At 41.5% G+C, this 16,750-nt stretch overlaps 2 protein-coding genes across 2 annotated transcripts; one reads left to right on the top strand and one right to left on the bottom strand.

Annotated features, from left to right (window-relative positions):
- Window positions 1-352: 352 nt before the first annotated feature.
- LOC139928456 (DDB1- and CUL4-associated factor 7-like) lies at window positions 353-6,244 on the top strand. Its single transcript, XM_071921015.2, has 7 exons — window positions 353-755; window positions 1,104-1,262; window positions 2,131-2,242; window positions 2,404-2,522; window positions 3,041-3,250; window positions 4,077-4,194; window positions 5,063-6,244. The coding sequence occupies exons 1-7, from the start codon at window positions 618-620 to the stop codon at window positions 5,233-5,235; spliced, it is 1,029 nt and encodes a 342-aa protein (XP_071777116.1). The 5' UTR covers window positions 353-617; the 3' UTR covers window positions 5,236-6,244.
- Window positions 6,245-6,726: 482 nt separating this feature from the next.
- On the bottom strand, window positions 6,727-16,492 carry kcnh6b (potassium voltage-gated channel, subfamily H (eag-related), member 6b). Its single transcript, XM_071921014.2, has 12 exons — window positions 16,408-16,492; window positions 14,766-14,923; window positions 11,918-12,343; window positions 11,243-11,636; window positions 10,878-11,077; window positions 10,451-10,703; window positions 10,113-10,306; window positions 9,641-9,749; window positions 9,043-9,312; window positions 8,233-8,413; window positions 7,408-7,612; window positions 6,727-7,023 (listed from the first exon to the last, which is right to left on the bottom strand). Exons 1-12 carry the CDS (start codon window positions 16,490-16,492, stop codon window positions 6,727-6,729), a joined length of 2,772 nt encoding a protein of 923 aa, XP_071777115.1.
- Between the last annotated feature and the right edge of the window lie 258 nt (window positions 16,493-16,750).

Here is a 16,750-nt window from a genome sequence, read left to right as displayed (position 1 = left end):
TTAGCCAAAAGTTATTTTTTATTGTATGAGAACTAAACTATTGTATGACAACTAAAACGTATACAAAGAATGAAATATAAACATTTAACAACAGTACTTCTTTACATAGAATACCAAACAATAACATCTATTTATGTGTAACATGGCTTCCATACACTCCCGTAAACGTCACCTTTCTGAAACTCGGTATAGAGAAACTCGGATATAGAGAATTCCTTCTTTTCCAGTCTGAATTACGATATTTCCAACAGCACCTGAAGGCAGCACCAGCTCTATGGTTGCATACCAGCAGCCACGATGACGCTTATCCGTCTATTTTTGTCCTTTGGTCGCCGCCATTGCTGCCATATGAATAATGTACCAGCTGTCTGCGGGTCTCATATGGAAGATAGACACATTCTGCTGAAATAATTGTATGTAACGTGCTGCTGTAGGCATTTGGAAAGCCTTCCGACTGAATGGATTCAACAATTTGCCTACTTCTGTCCAAATGATACAAACTAGCCGAGGTAATTGGCTGCATTTGTGAAGTAGGCTGTTGCAGGGACCCGTCCTGGGTCTGGTTTGCCTGCAGGTCATTTGTTGTTATCTAGAGAGGTATTCACACTAGTTTGAAGATGTCGCTACATGGTAAACGCAAAGAAATCTACAAATACGAGGCACCATGGACAGTTTATGCTATGAACTGGAGCGTCCGACCAGACAAGCGCTTCCGTCTCGCGCTTGGCAGCTTTGTGGAGGAGTACAACAACAAGGTAATGTACAATACAGTGCTAAATGCTCGTTGAAATGAGCCATCCAGCCCCTTATTATGATTTGTAAGAATGGCAATACCATGCATAGTGAGTGAGTGGCCAGCCTGTACAGTGATCTACAATTTCATTATTAATCTCAGAGGATAATTAATTGTTGGGAATAAGGTACCATGGCGTGGATGATATGCAAAGTATGAGACCTTGGCATGTTTGTACTTTATCAATGCAAATTAGAATAGTTGCCATTAACTCAAACACAAAAATGTAAAAGTAAGTACTGCTGGCCCACACACACACACACACACACACACACACACACACTGAAGATAAATGCTCGTCTGTCCACAGGTTCAGATAGTCGGTCTGGAGGAGGAGAGCTCAGAGTTTCTGTGTCGGAACACATTCGACCATCCCTACCCCACCACCAAGATCATGTGGATCCCTGACACCAAAGGGGTGTATCCGGACCTGCTGGCCACCAGTGGAGACTACCTGCGGATTTGGAGGGTGAGAGGACCAAACCCAGCCTAACCTGAAAACATGGCCTCCTGTAGCAGTTTTACACCCGAGAAAAGCACCACAGAAGACCCTTAGATTTAAAGGACTTAAACAGTTAAACAGAAATTAACTGTGATTTGTGGTGTTTCTGGACAAAAAATGATTGCATTTTCGAGTTGAGCTTACATTTTACAATTAGACTACTCAATTCTAAAGTTTAGCAGTTAATGCCACTCAAACAAGCTCCCTAAAGGCTTGAATACAAGTTGAACATTTAATTTTTCTAAAGAAGTATGTTAAATAGTAGTTGTGAGTGGTAAAACATATCCAGTCCTCTCTTCAGTGAATGTTTTTCGACATCCCAGTTTGTAATCCAGACGTTGTGAAACACACAGATCTTGATCATTGGTTGGTACCACATTTCTGTCTCAACACTTGGTAGGTTATATTGTATTTATGACAATATGATTTATGACAATGATATATTACACTCTATGTGCTGACCTCATATGCAGATTTCAGGTTTCTGGATGCTCACACAAACACCTTCCGCCCTTCTTGTATTCAGTAGAAACATTTTGGTCCACACCACTGTCAAAGTTGCTCATCCCTCTCCAAGGACACTTCATTAGTCCAGGAAATCAAACTTGTCACCTTTTTGTTACAGGACAGCCTCTCACACAACGCTCATTATTTCCTTTCTTATGCCGTCTGCTACAAAATTTCATTTCATCTAACAGGCAAGATCAGCTCTATATCACCTTCTTGTTTTTTCCACCCACTCTTGATCCCACCCTGAAAAGAATGTGTTGCCTGTGTCTGTATGAACTCAGTGAAATGCACAAATTCTGAAAGTCATGTGTGTTTTTCCTGAAAGGTGAGTGATTCAGAGACGCGTCTGGAGTGCCTCCTCAACAACAACAAGAACTCTGACTTCTGCGCGCCGCTCACATCCTTCGACTGGAATGAGGTGGACCCGAATCTGCTGGGTGAGAATAACACACACAGGATAAAACTATTGATTAGTGGCAGCATTTATTGCCAAATATAACACACAAAACGTAATAATTTCGTAATTTAACAAGGTAAAGCGGCGTGGACCAGAGGGAGAGACTTTCTTCATCTCTGTCTTTAATCATCATCTGTGCAGGTACCTCCAGCATCGACACCACCTGTACTATCTGGGGTCTGGAGACGGGACAGGTGCTGGGCAGGGTCAACCTGGTGTCCGGCCACGTCAAGACACAGCTCATTGCCCATGACAAAGAGGTAAAGGCTATGAGAGGATGGACTGGACCTCCATGCATTACATTAAAAAAAAAAATCTTCCATCGGTTGACAGCTGGTATCCAGTTGTTTCTCCCTGTATCGTATCGTATCATATCATGATTTTGGCTGATTTGTTATCACTGACAAACATCATAAGTATCACACAGAATGTAATTAAAAGAGCAAGAACGAAGAAAGAAAGTACATGGAGTGCTTTTCCCACAGATTTGTAGAATTAAACAGGAAATTTTGTCACCAATAGGATGCCAAAGTCCAATTATTTCCGATTAGGCCTTTCATGGGTGTGGGTATATTTTCATGTAAAACTTAAGTTCTTGGTACTGACAATATAAATATCAGTCTTTAAACCTTTCATATAACAGAATTTTATAAAACACAGGTATCTAAAACATATTTAGTGCCTAGAGACTATGGTAGCTTAGTGAAATTTCCTAATAAAGTGCCCTTCATTGGTCTACAGTGCTGATTGGAACTGGCTGTGTCTGTGTCCATTGCAGGTGTATGACATCGCCTTCAGCCGAGCGGGCGGGGGCCGGGACATGTTTGCCTCGGTGGGGGCGGACGGCTCGGTGCGCATGTTCGACCTCCGTCACCTGGAGCACAGCACCATCATCTACGAGGATCCGCAGCACCACCCGCTGCTGCGACTCTGCTGGAACAAGCAGGACCCCAACTACCTGGCCACCATGGCTATGGACGGCATGGAGGTGAGCGCCGCTCCCTGTGGGGATTCACACCGTACAACTAGAGAGGCCAAGCACCTGCCATATGCCGCATTGTTTTGTGTGCTTGTGTATACAAAGTGAAAAACGTAAGATGATTTGAGTCACATGAATCATAAAATACATGCATCATCTTCTGGATTTCTTTGAATACTTTTACATTACATTAGGTCATTTAGCAGACGCTTTTGTCCAAAGCGACTTAACAAGTGCATTTTGTCAACAGCAGTCAAACGGACCATATATCACAGTCTTCATCAGCTAAGCCTTCAATAGGAATAAGTAGCATTTGTAGAATCAGAGTTTTTTTTTTTTTATTAAGAGTAGAAGGAAAAAAGAGTGTTACATGATAGACAGGTTAATTTACATTACATTAAATCACTCTTGTGTGCTTGTTCATACCATGCATTTTCTGAAAACGTGAAAGAAGTTGTATCGAATCGAATGTTGAAATTGTATCACTTCAAAACCGCCAAATTTGACAATTAAAAATTTGGGCTGTTTTCAGATGGACTCCTTAAGAGTTTGACTTAGAAATGAAAAATAAGCTTTTCGTAACTGTTGCATCTTTACTTTACTTTACTTTACGAATATTAACAAATTTTCACTATTTCAAAATACATTAAAACTTACATTTAACTGTCTTTTACTGTCAATGAATGGATCAGTAGCTCCATCAGTGAGGCTTAGAATGGGGAAAAAAGTCTCCAATATCAGGTTTTATTATTTATTATTTATTTTAACCTGTGTCCTAATATTGCACTCTCAGTGACCACCTGACCATCCCTCTCCTGTTTGCTCGGTCCCTCAGGTGGTGATCCTGGATGTGCGGGTCCCCTGCACCCCGGTGGCCAGGCTCAACAACCACAGGGCCTGTGTCAACGGCATCGCCTGGGCGCCGCACTCCTCCTGCCACATCTGCACAGCAGGTATGGTATTTTTTTTTGTTTCATTTGTTTTTTTACCAGGGAAGGGTTTTGCTGAACATACAGTTACACACATTCACACCTGGGAGTATATGCAGTGTTGCAGCATTGTATTTCAGAGCTGTTATCTCCTTACATGCAGAAGCGAAGTCTTAGATCGGCAGACAAAACTGTTTTGACTGTTCCAAAGACCAGATTAAAGACTGAAGGTGATCAAGATTTTGCAGTCAGGGCGCCTAAACTTTAGCTGAATAATACATTCTTGTAACTCTGTATCTCCTTAAAAGAGCCAACTGAAAACTCCCTTTTATTTGCATTCAGTTAATATTTTGTTTTATGTTATGATTGTTTTGTTGTTTCGTGTTCAAATTAGGTGGACGTCATTTTTGCTGCACCTTGTAACTTCCCAAATGTATGTCTTCTATGTGTATAAATACATGTTTGTTTTCATTCTTTTAATTGTGAAACACTTTGTACCTGCGTAAGAAAAGTGCTATAGAAATAAAGTTTATTTGACCACATGGCTTGATACGCTGTGGATGTTCACTACTTGATTTTAACTAATTTTGGAGGGTAGCATGGATATATTAACAGATAAAAGGTCAGTTTCTGTTTCGGATGGTTCGCATGGTTATAATAGGCATAGACATGCAGTAATCTTGTGCTAGACAAATTACACTAATGGTGTAATGACACCTATTACAGACTGTTACCAAACTTCTGCAGCTCTCAACAGGTTTGCAAAACTATGAACATACAAGGCCGCTGATTTTCCATTATGCTCTACTGCGTCCTATGCCACGTAGGAATTGATTTATTAATTTTTTTCCACAGTACCGGACACTAACCTCTTTCTCTTCTTTCCACGCAGCGGACGACCACCAGGCTCTGATCTGGGACATCCAGCAGATGCCGCGGGCCATCGAGGACCCTATTCTGGCCTACACAGCTGAGGGAGAGATCAATAACGTGCAGTGGGCCTCCACCCAGCCCGACTGGATCGCTATCTGCTACAACAACTGCCTGGAAATCCTCCGGGTCTGAGCTGGGCTCTGGGTGCTCCCACGGCCGAAAAGAAACGAGAGACGGGACGTAGTACAACTCAGAACACTTCTCAAACTGACTCACAAGCGGACATGACTTTATGTCAATGGGAACTCTTTGTTTACGAAGGACAGAGCAATATTCAGTTTTGGCAATGTCTCTATAATTCACGCCAGTGCAGGTGATGTGTGTTTACTTAAAACGCTTTTCAACTGAGTGAGAATAAGGATGTTTTTTTCAGATGTGGGGAGCAATATCTCACTACTTGACTGTTTACTCCTTGATACAATAGCAAGACTTAGCAATTGCCATTCAAAGGAGCACCAGACAAAAATGGAATGAGTATCAAGTAGCCGAAAGACTGTTAATGGTTTTCATGTACAGACACCAAACAATGTTTGAGAGTCTTCAAGCTTTCAGCGTGTTGTTTGATAGACACATAGGCTAGTTAGTTACATGTTTCTGTTGTTTTTATATGCTGTGTAGTGCACTTCATTATTTGTAGTTTAACCCATAACATTCTCAACTATTCCTATATATTTTGTTTTTTTGATGCAGTTAAGTTTAGCCATATTTAAACCAAAGTGGATTTAAGTGTTCATGCATTAAGTTGTTTTTTAACTTTAAAATATTGTATTTTATTCATTAACTGAATATCAGTTGTGATATGAAAAAAACATCTCTGTTGTAATACATTAATATTTGTGCAACAATTTACTTGTAGCCTAGTATGCGTTCACCATAACAATACAGATTCCTGTTTAATTTCAGCTTCAGTTTTATTCATAGCAACAACAGCAATTTTATACTGAATAAACAATTCCTCATACTTAACACCATTACACAGAAGTTTCATGTCAAGATAATATTTAACATTTTCAATTATTGTATGGTGAGATGACTCGTCAAAACATCCATAGAAGAGTCTATGGTACAAGATTTATATCATAATTAGAAATGATTGGTTAGAAATTTGTATTCTTCCAAATTAGTATATATATCCAATATGGAAAAAAACATTGCCTGAAGTTCATCATTCAATATCTTTATACAGGATCTAGTCTGTAAAAGTGTTATCATTTTGTAAAACAAAGACCTAAATTAGCTACTATCCTTTAAAAAGTACCATAACTTGTTCCAACTGTGTTCTGTCAATCGTTTAGTAAAGGTAGTTGTCACTTAAAATAGCAGATATCATTTTGGAACTTAACTCTTCACATATACTTTGAAAGTGTTAACTTTGCCCGAAACTGAGATCTTTATAGGCCTCCATAATTTACTTACTCTGTTTTTGAGATACTGCTTGCTGTGCAAATGTGTACCCAAGATAGCTGGACCATGGAAGATAATGAGCTAGACTAGTCACATAGCTCCTTCCAGCAGTCTGTAAGAAGTAGAAAAATACCACCCAGAAGATAAAGGATTCTGAGGCTTTGCTGTTGCCTTCGGAAGCCAAACGGATCGGTGAGAAACTCCTTTAGCTGAAGGGCATCAGCTGACAGGCAGCACAGGGTCCGAGAGGTGTTTCTGGATCTCGGCCAGTCCCGAGGCGATGTCCAGGTTCCCCGGGAGCGACGGGTAGCGCAGGCTGCCGCAGAGTCCAGGCGTCTCCACGAGGGAGGGTTTGACCCGCGGCTGGAGCAGCGGGGGGGCCAGCCTCGCGTGGGTCTCCGTCTCGGGGGTGACGGGCGTGGACATGGTGTCGTCCGACGCCGCGGTCACGTGGATCCCGCTGGACAGTGACTCCTGGGACTTCTTGGTGAATTTAAGGTCAGGCTGGGCAGAGCTCTAGAGAAAGACAGTCATAGATGGTTGGGTAAGTGACTATGCTGCAGGGATGGGACATTTCAGGGTTTTCTTTTTTAGAATTTCCTACTTTTTGGGGTTTCCAAGGTTGAGATATGACAACATACTATTTTGTTTAGCCCTTGGATAGAGGTCTAGAAATGAATCACTGTTAATAGCAGTAACATTAGTGACAATGTTGTAAAGAAATGTAAGTAAAGTAAGTAAGTAAAGCTTATTTAGGAAAGTTACAAAGTGCTTTACAAGAGTAAAATAGTTCAAATAAGACCAGAAAACAATAAAAACAATAAGACACAGAATTACAGACACAGAGGCTAAACAAAAGGCCTTAAATGCATTTTCAGAATATTTAGTAGTTTTCCGTACCTGTATGGATGCCCGGCTGTCCAGCTGCAGGGGGGAGATGGGGTACATGGTGTGTAACACTGGTGTCCTGGTCCCGTACAGGCTAGGTGAGTCAGGAGGGAGGGTACTAGATGATACAGTGCTGTAGGCAGGAGGGACAGGAGCCATCTGCCTCTGGAGAAGCTGGAGAATAACGTTGATGTCGGCTGTCATGCGAGTCTCCAGTCTGGGGAATTGAGGAGGATGACAGAGGAATTCTTCAAATGACTATTAAGTGGAGTTATTGGTCATAATAGCAGTGATAATTTTTTGAGCAACACTGACGAGCAACACTAACCAAGAATGTATCAGCATTGTTGAATTCATTGCATAGGAACCTCTTGTTACAAGGAAATGCTTAGCCTAAATTGATTTTTGACCCTGGATTGTTATCTATTGTCAGGAACATTGCCATCTACACTGCTAAAAAAAGACTAGTATATCGCAGCCCTTACTTTTTTCATTTACCAATACACAGGATGTGATGTAACAGTCCCATGTGCCGGAATCCAGGGCAAGCTTCCATACAGAGGCCCAGTTCAGGTGTCAAAATAACGATGTACTAACCCACAAATGGTGACTATAGAGGACATGAACTACACTGTCATATATAGTACACTCCTAAGACACTAAGGACTCTTGACATATGAGCAAACCAGCCCTTGTAACTTATCTACCATTGATATACTGTAGGTATCTCACATACTGTCAAGGGTCGCATTAGCCGAGTAATTACTCCTCAATTAACACTTTGGATTTTTATTTTAAAAGTAGTTGAGTAAAAAGAAATGGCAATTGTAAATGCACCTGTTGAGCTGTGACTGTAACACCTCAAGGCGAGACTCCAGCTCACTGGGCCTCTCCTCTGTGAAGGGTGGTGGGTGGTACGAGTTGCGGACAGAGGAGGATCGCCAGGAGCGACTAGAAAACTGCTGCGGCTGTCGGTCTGGCCAGTATCGATACACTCCAGGCACATTCAGGGACGAGGCTGAGGAAAATGAATAGACAAGAAATTAGCGGCAACTTTTTAAAATTCTATTGAAATATGTATGATAATAGTATGATAATACACACAAACTATGAACACATTAGACTCAATCCATGATGCAACTGTGGTCAAGTATGGCATGTTCCGCACCTGGTTAATTATTCTGAGATTTTACTGGTATTAAACTTCAAAATAGTACGCAGACGCACCCTGTAAGTCTTTCTAGGTTACACTTCAATTAAAACCTCCTCAACTGTGCCAGTCCCACCGCTGGGACCATCATTACAAACGCATGTTGTGCAACCAAGCTTTGTTCAAACCCACAGAACTTTATTTTTTAATTCTACTAGATACCAAATATTTCATGCTGAATTACATGGAAATGTGAGAAAAATTATGCACAAGACATCTAGATTTTATCAACATAAACCTGCTATAGCTTCAATGAATGGCTGGAACAAGCACATACAGAATATGTATGTGACATTGTTGTATAGTATGGAAATATGTATATATATATATATATATGAATATATATGAAGTATGGATATTTTTTTTTTTTAACTTTGAAGCTACTTAAGGGGAAATTTAAGAGGAAAATCTGAGTTAAAAGGGTTACTCATTTCTACCTTGGTGGCCCCTGTCCAACACTGGTTCCCTCCCCATTGAGGTGCCACTAGGGGGCAGCAGTTGCACCACAGGGGGGGAGTAGTCCCTCCTGGCATCTTTCGGGGGGTACAGCTCCACTTTGGCCCCATGGGCAAGAGGCTTACTCAGGTCCTCGCTGGACTGGGAGCACGGCGATCCACAACTGCAGCGCTCGTCCCAGTGAGACTGGGGAGCGGAGTGACGATGACGGAAGGACTGAAGGGGGTACGAGTCTTCATGATCCATTCCATCTGTTCACAGGAAAGGAATACATTCACTCATTTTCTCTACCTGCTTATTCCTATTCAGGGTCACGGGGGGCTGGAGCCTATCCCAGGCATTATACCATCTTCCTAAGCTTTTCACTGGCTTCTCTGATAGAGTTGGAATTGTCTCTTCATCAAAATACAATCTTTTGTCTAAGGGGTCTTTTGTCATCTAAGGAGATAGTTTCCCCTATGTTTCTTGATTTGCATATCTTTGCTTTCACGCTTTCCTAGCCCATTTTAGGTTATCATTCCAACCCTGTAAGATAAATTGTTTCATTGCATGTATCTTCCAAAGCACCAGATATCTCACCTGGCCTGATTCGGCAGTCCAGGGAGTGGATTCTGTGTCTTGGCCTGTGGCGATATCTGCAGTCGTCACCAGAGTCATCAGTTGTTATTATTGGCGGAACTTGATCAGTCTGATGAACACAGAAAAAATCAGGTAAATACAAACTCATCATAGAATACATTGCAAATTACAGCATGCATGCTATCCGCCATTATTACAGGGAAAGGTTTTGACTGGTAGTGTGTCATTTTTATGCACCAGTACTTACAATAATGCCAATGCCAGAGCCATTCAAGGACAAGTCTCTGTATTGGTATTGCAGTTAAGCATGAAATGTCTTCTTAACAGTCTTAGCATCCCACATTGTAGCAGCTCTTTAGCTTACAACTAGTGTTATCTATTGATTTTCAAGGAGAAATGTGAACAATGCTAACAGGTTTTTAGGCTAGTTGAAGAACAAACGCTGAATATCAACCCAATGCTGACACCGTACATCTCTAAGATCAAAGGTGATCTCCAAGTTCCTCCAGAAGTTGTCTGCAAAGGTAGGGTAGATGTCCAGGACTTCCAGCAGGTCGTCCCTCAGGATGCGGTGCAGGTCACAGTAGGTGATGGCGTGTACGTCCGAATTGGACTTCCCTGGTTCGTCATACAGGTGGATAGGCTCGCCAAAGATGTCGTTCTTTTCTGTAAGGGCATGATAAGTTTCTTGAAGATATTTTGAGGTATGGCTCTACATCATTTTTGGAAGACCACTTTCAAAACAACTAATTTTCATGGCACAATAGATAGGTATATAATAGATAGATAGGTATATATTAGATGCTTTACCTAATATGGCTACTACCACATCATCCCTGACGACCTGGATGGAGCCACGGGAGATGAAGAAGAGAGAGTCCAGGATGTCTCCGTAGTGGATCAGAGTATCTCCTGGTGGAGCGTGGACCGTCTTGAACCTCATGGCCAAGGCACGCAGACAGGCTTGACTGCCCCCACGGAAGGCGTCGCAGTTCTGCAGCAGAGATCGGTTCAAGTGCAAACAAATGTCTGCCTGCAAACACTGTGGAAACCCCTTCAAAACCTAAATATGAGAAGGCAAAGGCATCAATGTATCAGTGATTTGATGCAAAAAAAGGATAGTCACCACCCACGACATCCTAATAATTTAGGCAAAATTATAACATCATGGTACAGGAGTAAGTAGGTCTTTGGACACACTAATCCAATACTACCCAAATATTCCTTTTTTACTTACAGCATTCATGTCGATGCCATTTGTGTAAGACCATGCATGTTGGAAGTACTCCTCCAGCCTTTGGCGAAGGTCCCCTGGGATTTGGTGGAAGCGGATGAACTCTTTGACCCGCAGCATCTGGGTGTGGTAGCGGGTTGTACCGGAGTACAGCCGCTGGATGATGGCCGACACATTCCCAAATATGCTGGCATACATGAGAGCTAGGACAGAAGAAGCAGTGAGAAGATGGAGATAACACTAAAAGCCAGAATATCTCACTTCCTGAGTAATTACATCTTCAATATTGAAGGCTAAAAAAGGAGATAATGAAAACAGAGTAGGGTCATGTTCTGGAATTGACATGATAAAGTGTTTGGAAAACTCACAGCCAATGACCATGACGCAGATGGAGAAGAGCTTCTCAGAGTTGGTGTTTGGAGAGACGTTACCGAAGCCCACACTGGTCAAACTGCTGAAGGTGAAGTACAGAGCCGTGACGTACTTGTCTTTGATTGATGGGCCGGAGGTGGAGTCACTGTCGTTGTAGGCCTTGCCTAGCTGTTCAGCCAGGTTGTCCAGCCAGCCCGTCTCTGTGTACGGCCTCTCCACAAAGCCAATAGCGTACCAGATGCAGGCTAGCCAATGGGCGATGAGCACAAAGGTGCACATAAGCAAGAAGAGGACAGCAGCCCCATATTCAGAATACCGGTCCAGCTTTCTTGCCACACGGACCAATCGCAGCAGCCGAGCTGTTTTCAGCAGGCCAATTAAGGTTGCCATCTTTGGTGTCCATGAATAACAGGGAGAGGAAGATAGGCAGGGGAGAATGGCCATGCAATTTAGTTTAAGACTTGAAGAAGAAGTACATTTAGAAGTTTCTAAATTTCTAAATAAAGAGGGTTTATGAAGCCTTGTAAAAAAGCACAATTAGATAATAGCCTATCAAGCAGATAAATATCTTCATTTTTGTCAATCAAATTTAATTTTGAGAAAGCCTTTTTACTATTTGAGCTTTTGTAAAATTGAAAACAATATCATTTGCAGAGAGGCAAAGTTCTTACCTCGTCAGAGCCAGATCTGAAAATGAGGAGGTCAAAAGGGATTGCAGCAAACAGATCAATTGGGAACCAGCCTTTGATATAGTGCTTGGCTATCCGGCTCGGCTGTGTCACCACCTCATCATTGTGGTCCACGTAGGTGGTGCGAAAGTTGATGACGATATCCACAATAAACAGTACATCCACCATGAGGTCCACCGCATTTAGAGGGTCACATGTGTAGCCGCAGCTCCTCTTATGCACATCCCCGTGTTCATCCAAAAGGAAGGCAGCCGAGTAGGGAGTGAACACAGCTGTGTAGAGGACCAGCAGCAGAATAATCCAGTCCCAGAAAGCCTTGAAGGGGCTGTAGTGAAGCAGGATCCACCATGTCGTCTCTGGCACCTGGAGTTTGTATTCAGGCAGCACATCAGACTCCAAAGAAAGCACCTAGGCATAAAGGTGTGGTGAGGATATATCAGTATAAGCTTATTCTCACACATGTACGTTTAGTTAATTTATGTATGACAAATTGGAACATTTTATGTATTTGGTGTCTATACTGATAGTCTTTTTAATGTACGTAATGAAAACTATTTGTTCTCCAGTAGGTAAATACATTTTCTATGAACATATCCTTCCATTCACACATATTACTGTAAATTGCAACTGTTCTCAATTTTGACACAAAGCACATCTGGTACATTCTGGAAGAAAAATACCAAAACCAGTACAAAGTGGGAGAAAAAACAGCAACATTTTCAAACCAATCTTTTAACACACCAAACACTTTCTGTCTGCACTAATAATGACCAACAGACCTTTTTGGAAGACATACTGTTTGGACCATGTTCATGGCGGAGGCTGCTTGCTCTGGCTCTGTGACCTTGTAGGTCTGAGGAATCCTTGATTATCCCATCACTGCCGACTCTCAGTGGAGGCAAGGCTTGGGAGACCATTCCTCCTAACCATTACATCCATAACTTCCAGACAGTATGGTGAAAGTCTAAAGCATTACTCTGCTGTTATCAACAGTGTGAGAGCGGACTGAATACAGGAGCTGGTTGGTCCCTCTAATGGCTCTAATGATGCATCATGATCACATAACTGAGTTCATGTGCTGCCAAAGTCCTCATGTTCTCTTTGGCCCGTTCAATTGAACATTTGCTGCGCTGACTGATTCTCCAGTGGCCTTTTACCTCGATAGATAGATAGATAGATAGATAGATAGATAGATAGATAGATAGATGGATAGATAGCTAGATAGATAGATAGATAGATAGATAGATGGGATGGGACGATACGATTCAATACGCAATATGGGGTACACGATTCAATACAACCACGATACAATGTAATAAATAAAAGTTAAATGACAACAAAGTATGACTGCAGAATTTTGTTTATTTCTGAGCCACTAATCCTTCTGGATGGAGAACTTGAGACAAGTCGTCTCATTTGTGATTACTACAGCAGAATAAAATGTAGCTAATATCACAATTAATTTTTCTGACCCATGATATGGATTGTCACTTTTTTGTATTGCAATATATTGAGTTTTGATATATTGTCCCATCCCAAATACATAGATAGATAGACAGTAGATAGGTAGATAGATAGATAGACTGACAGATAACCAGAGATCCAAATCCAGAGATAAATAACCAGGGATCAACACTGACCCAGAACCATCGGCAGCAAGGTCACAGGTCGTTGTGAACGCTCTTCCCTCGCACTTGCCTCATATCCGACACACATCATCACACAAAGGCAGTGATGCAGAACGCCGAGCCCTGCGGCCCCGGCAGCAACAGCAGCAGGTCTGAATTGAACAGTGGCTCACTGCCACTCTCCCCACCCAGCAGGAAAACATCCAGCCCACAAACCGCCTACTGATTTTTCCACTTTAACCACAGTCTGCCATGTGATCAAGGCAACTGCACCGCTACCAGGTGACTGTTAATGATTTTCTGTATGTTGCTGGGACCTTTTGACTTCTTAGAGTAGAAATCAAAACATTACATTACATTATTAGCAAAAAATCAATCAGACAGCTGCAGCTCATACAGAATGCTGCTGCCAGAGTCCGCACTAACACCAAGAAAATGGAGCACATTACACTGGTCCTCAAATCGCTGCACTGGCTTCCTATATGTCAAAGGATAGACTTTAAAATCCTATTACTAGTCTATAAAGCACTAAATGGTCTCGGGCCCAAATACATTTCTGATTTGCTTGTACGTCATGAAGCACCCAGACCCCTCAGGTCATCTGGGACAGGTTTACTCAGTGTTCCCAGGATAAAAACCAAGCAAGGTGAAGCAGCTTTTAGTTTCTATGCTCCCCACCTGTGGAACAAGCTTCCTGAATACCTGAGGTCTGCTAATACTGTCAGCTCATTTAAATCAGGGCTTAAAACATTATTGTTTACTGCGGCTTTCCATTAAATTAAATACGTAACTTCTTTTTAATCTTTAACTATTTATTTGCTTGTTTTTTGTTTTTATTGTCTTTTAAATGCAATTTTAATGTCTTTTTGTCTTCTTGCTTTTAATGTCCTTTAAATGCAATCTTAATGTCATCTTAATGTCCTATTTTCAATGTATTTCTATGCCCTTGTAAAGCACTTTGAATTGCCTTGTGTCTGAATGGTGCTATATAAATAAAATTGCCTTGCCTTGCCTTGCCTTACAGACTGAACTCGACATAACTCTGAATGTATATTATGTAATGGGGCATTACACTCAAACGTTCCCAAATGAGATGCACTAAGATTTGCCAACTCCTTCCTGGTTCTCAGTCAGTTCAGCTATGCGTCTCGCCATTAATAAACCGATGAAACACACACAGTGAGAGACTCCCCCCCCCATACCTGCGTGACCTTCTCTGTGACGTGCTGAGTGCGGTCCTTCACCTTGGAGGGGCTGAGCAGCTCCACCCTCGGGGTCGGGGGGGACAGGCATTCGGGGCCCCTGCCGGCTGGTCCCCCGCTCTTCATAAGGTCCGAGTCAGACATGGAGCTCTGCTGGCCTACAGGGGAAGGAAACACAAAAATAGGAGTTTACATTTTATACTTAAGAGCTCCTAAGCATTCTTTGTCTTTACAGGTTATACAAATACATTGATGCACGCCTTCCTTTTATCTTATGTCCTCCTTTCATCTGATGTCATTGCTGTTTCATATTTTTCTCTTCTTTTACATTGTATTTTATTTATTGTTGTTTCCTCAGTTTGGCCTCTGAGTATGAAAACACCATCCAGCTATTATATATATTATATAGCTATATCATACAGCTATTATGTTTATTTGCATCACACTATTAGCTATGCGACTGTGTAACTACATTGTTACTTTTTTCACTGGACTGGAGTCACATAGTGCTTCAACGCTGACAACATTATAGATGATTTTGAAACAGAAACTGAAAATATCACACATTCCAAATTTGTCTTGGAAAATATAAGAATGAAGATAAAAGAAATGAGCTTAGTGACTGTTTACAGTTTTTTCTGATTGTTTAGGCACTATCTTTGAAACTATAGGCTATTTTTGCAAAACTCTACACACTAACCACAAAACCTTACACCAAACCAGCAAAACATTATACATCTCTTGCAAAAGCAAACAATTCTTGCAAAACTCTTCAAACTCTTTTAAAAAATTGTGTTTTTGCGTCAATACAGTACACACAAACCATCATTTGAATAAGCACATGAAGCACCAACTACGCACTGATAGTATAAATGAAAAACACTTGTGGCTTTTGCTTTTTCTGTGTGCAGGGCATAGCAGTTTGCAATACTGTAAAGTTTTGTCATACATGTAGTAAACACACATACAAATAAGGGGAAAAAGTTATTTTTTTTTTTTCTTACAGTAAGAAAAAAATTAAATAACTTTTTCCCCTTATTTGTATTGATAGTGTGTTATGTTCGGAATACACATCCATACTTTACACATTTGGATACCTGTGTGTATGTGTGTTTACGTTACTACATGTATGACAAAACTTGTTTTGCTGGTTTGGTGTAAGGTTTTGTGGTTAGTGTGTAGAGTTTTGCAAAAATAGCCTATAGTTTCAAAGATAGTGCCTAAGCAATCAGAAAAAACTGTAACATGATACTCTGCACCTCCCCTTCCTAAATTCCCCAATCCGCTCTGATGTCAGAACGCCCACCTAGCCGCGCCCCTCACAAAAACACTGTGCCCATCAGGTCAAATGTTGAAAAAGACTCAATGCTTAACTCACAAACTGTTATAGAAAAATCAGCAGTTCACAAATTGTTACAGTACAGAAAAATGTGCTCTCACTAGCTGGTCAACTCTTCAACCAAACCATATTTTCTTTAGTAAATCAACACAACGTACCTGATTTAAAACTCAGAAGTCAGATCCCTCTTGACCGCTAGGCGCCCATGACCCAAACCTCCATCCTTCTTCTTTCTGGACAAGTGTGCTCAAAAATATTCGCCCTACTCTCTCATGACTTATGTTTAGAGCAAAAAAAATGTACTTGTTGTTTTCAGTGTATGGAAGCAGACCTCAAGGTTGGACCCTCCACACTGGCATAGGGCGGTGGACTGGCCTTCAGCTAGCATGTCGCCGTGCAACATCCGCTAACACTGGAAACCAATCAATGCCATGCTATAGCTGAGAGGAACTGACAGGAAGATCAATGGCAAATCATTGATAACCAGAGGAAATTGGCTCAGTGCCATTACATTGGACTTTCCTGGTAACATCAAATTAGCGTTTCAGTTTTCCTGTGTGCAGTATAGGTTGGTACTTTAGTGTGAAATATGCATCAGGCTGTCATAAAGGACGCTGTGGTGCGACAACAAAAACAAACTGGCTAA

This window comes from Centroberyx gerrardi, chromosome 20, assembly GCF_048128805.1.
Source record: "Centroberyx gerrardi isolate f3 chromosome 20, fCenGer3.hap1.cur.20231027, whole genome shotgun sequence".
Taxonomy (NCBI): Eukaryota; Metazoa; Chordata; class Actinopteri; order Beryciformes; family Berycidae; genus Centroberyx; species Centroberyx gerrardi.
Note: the sequence above shows the minus strand (reverse complement) of the source record. Positions and strands in the feature narration are given on the sequence as shown.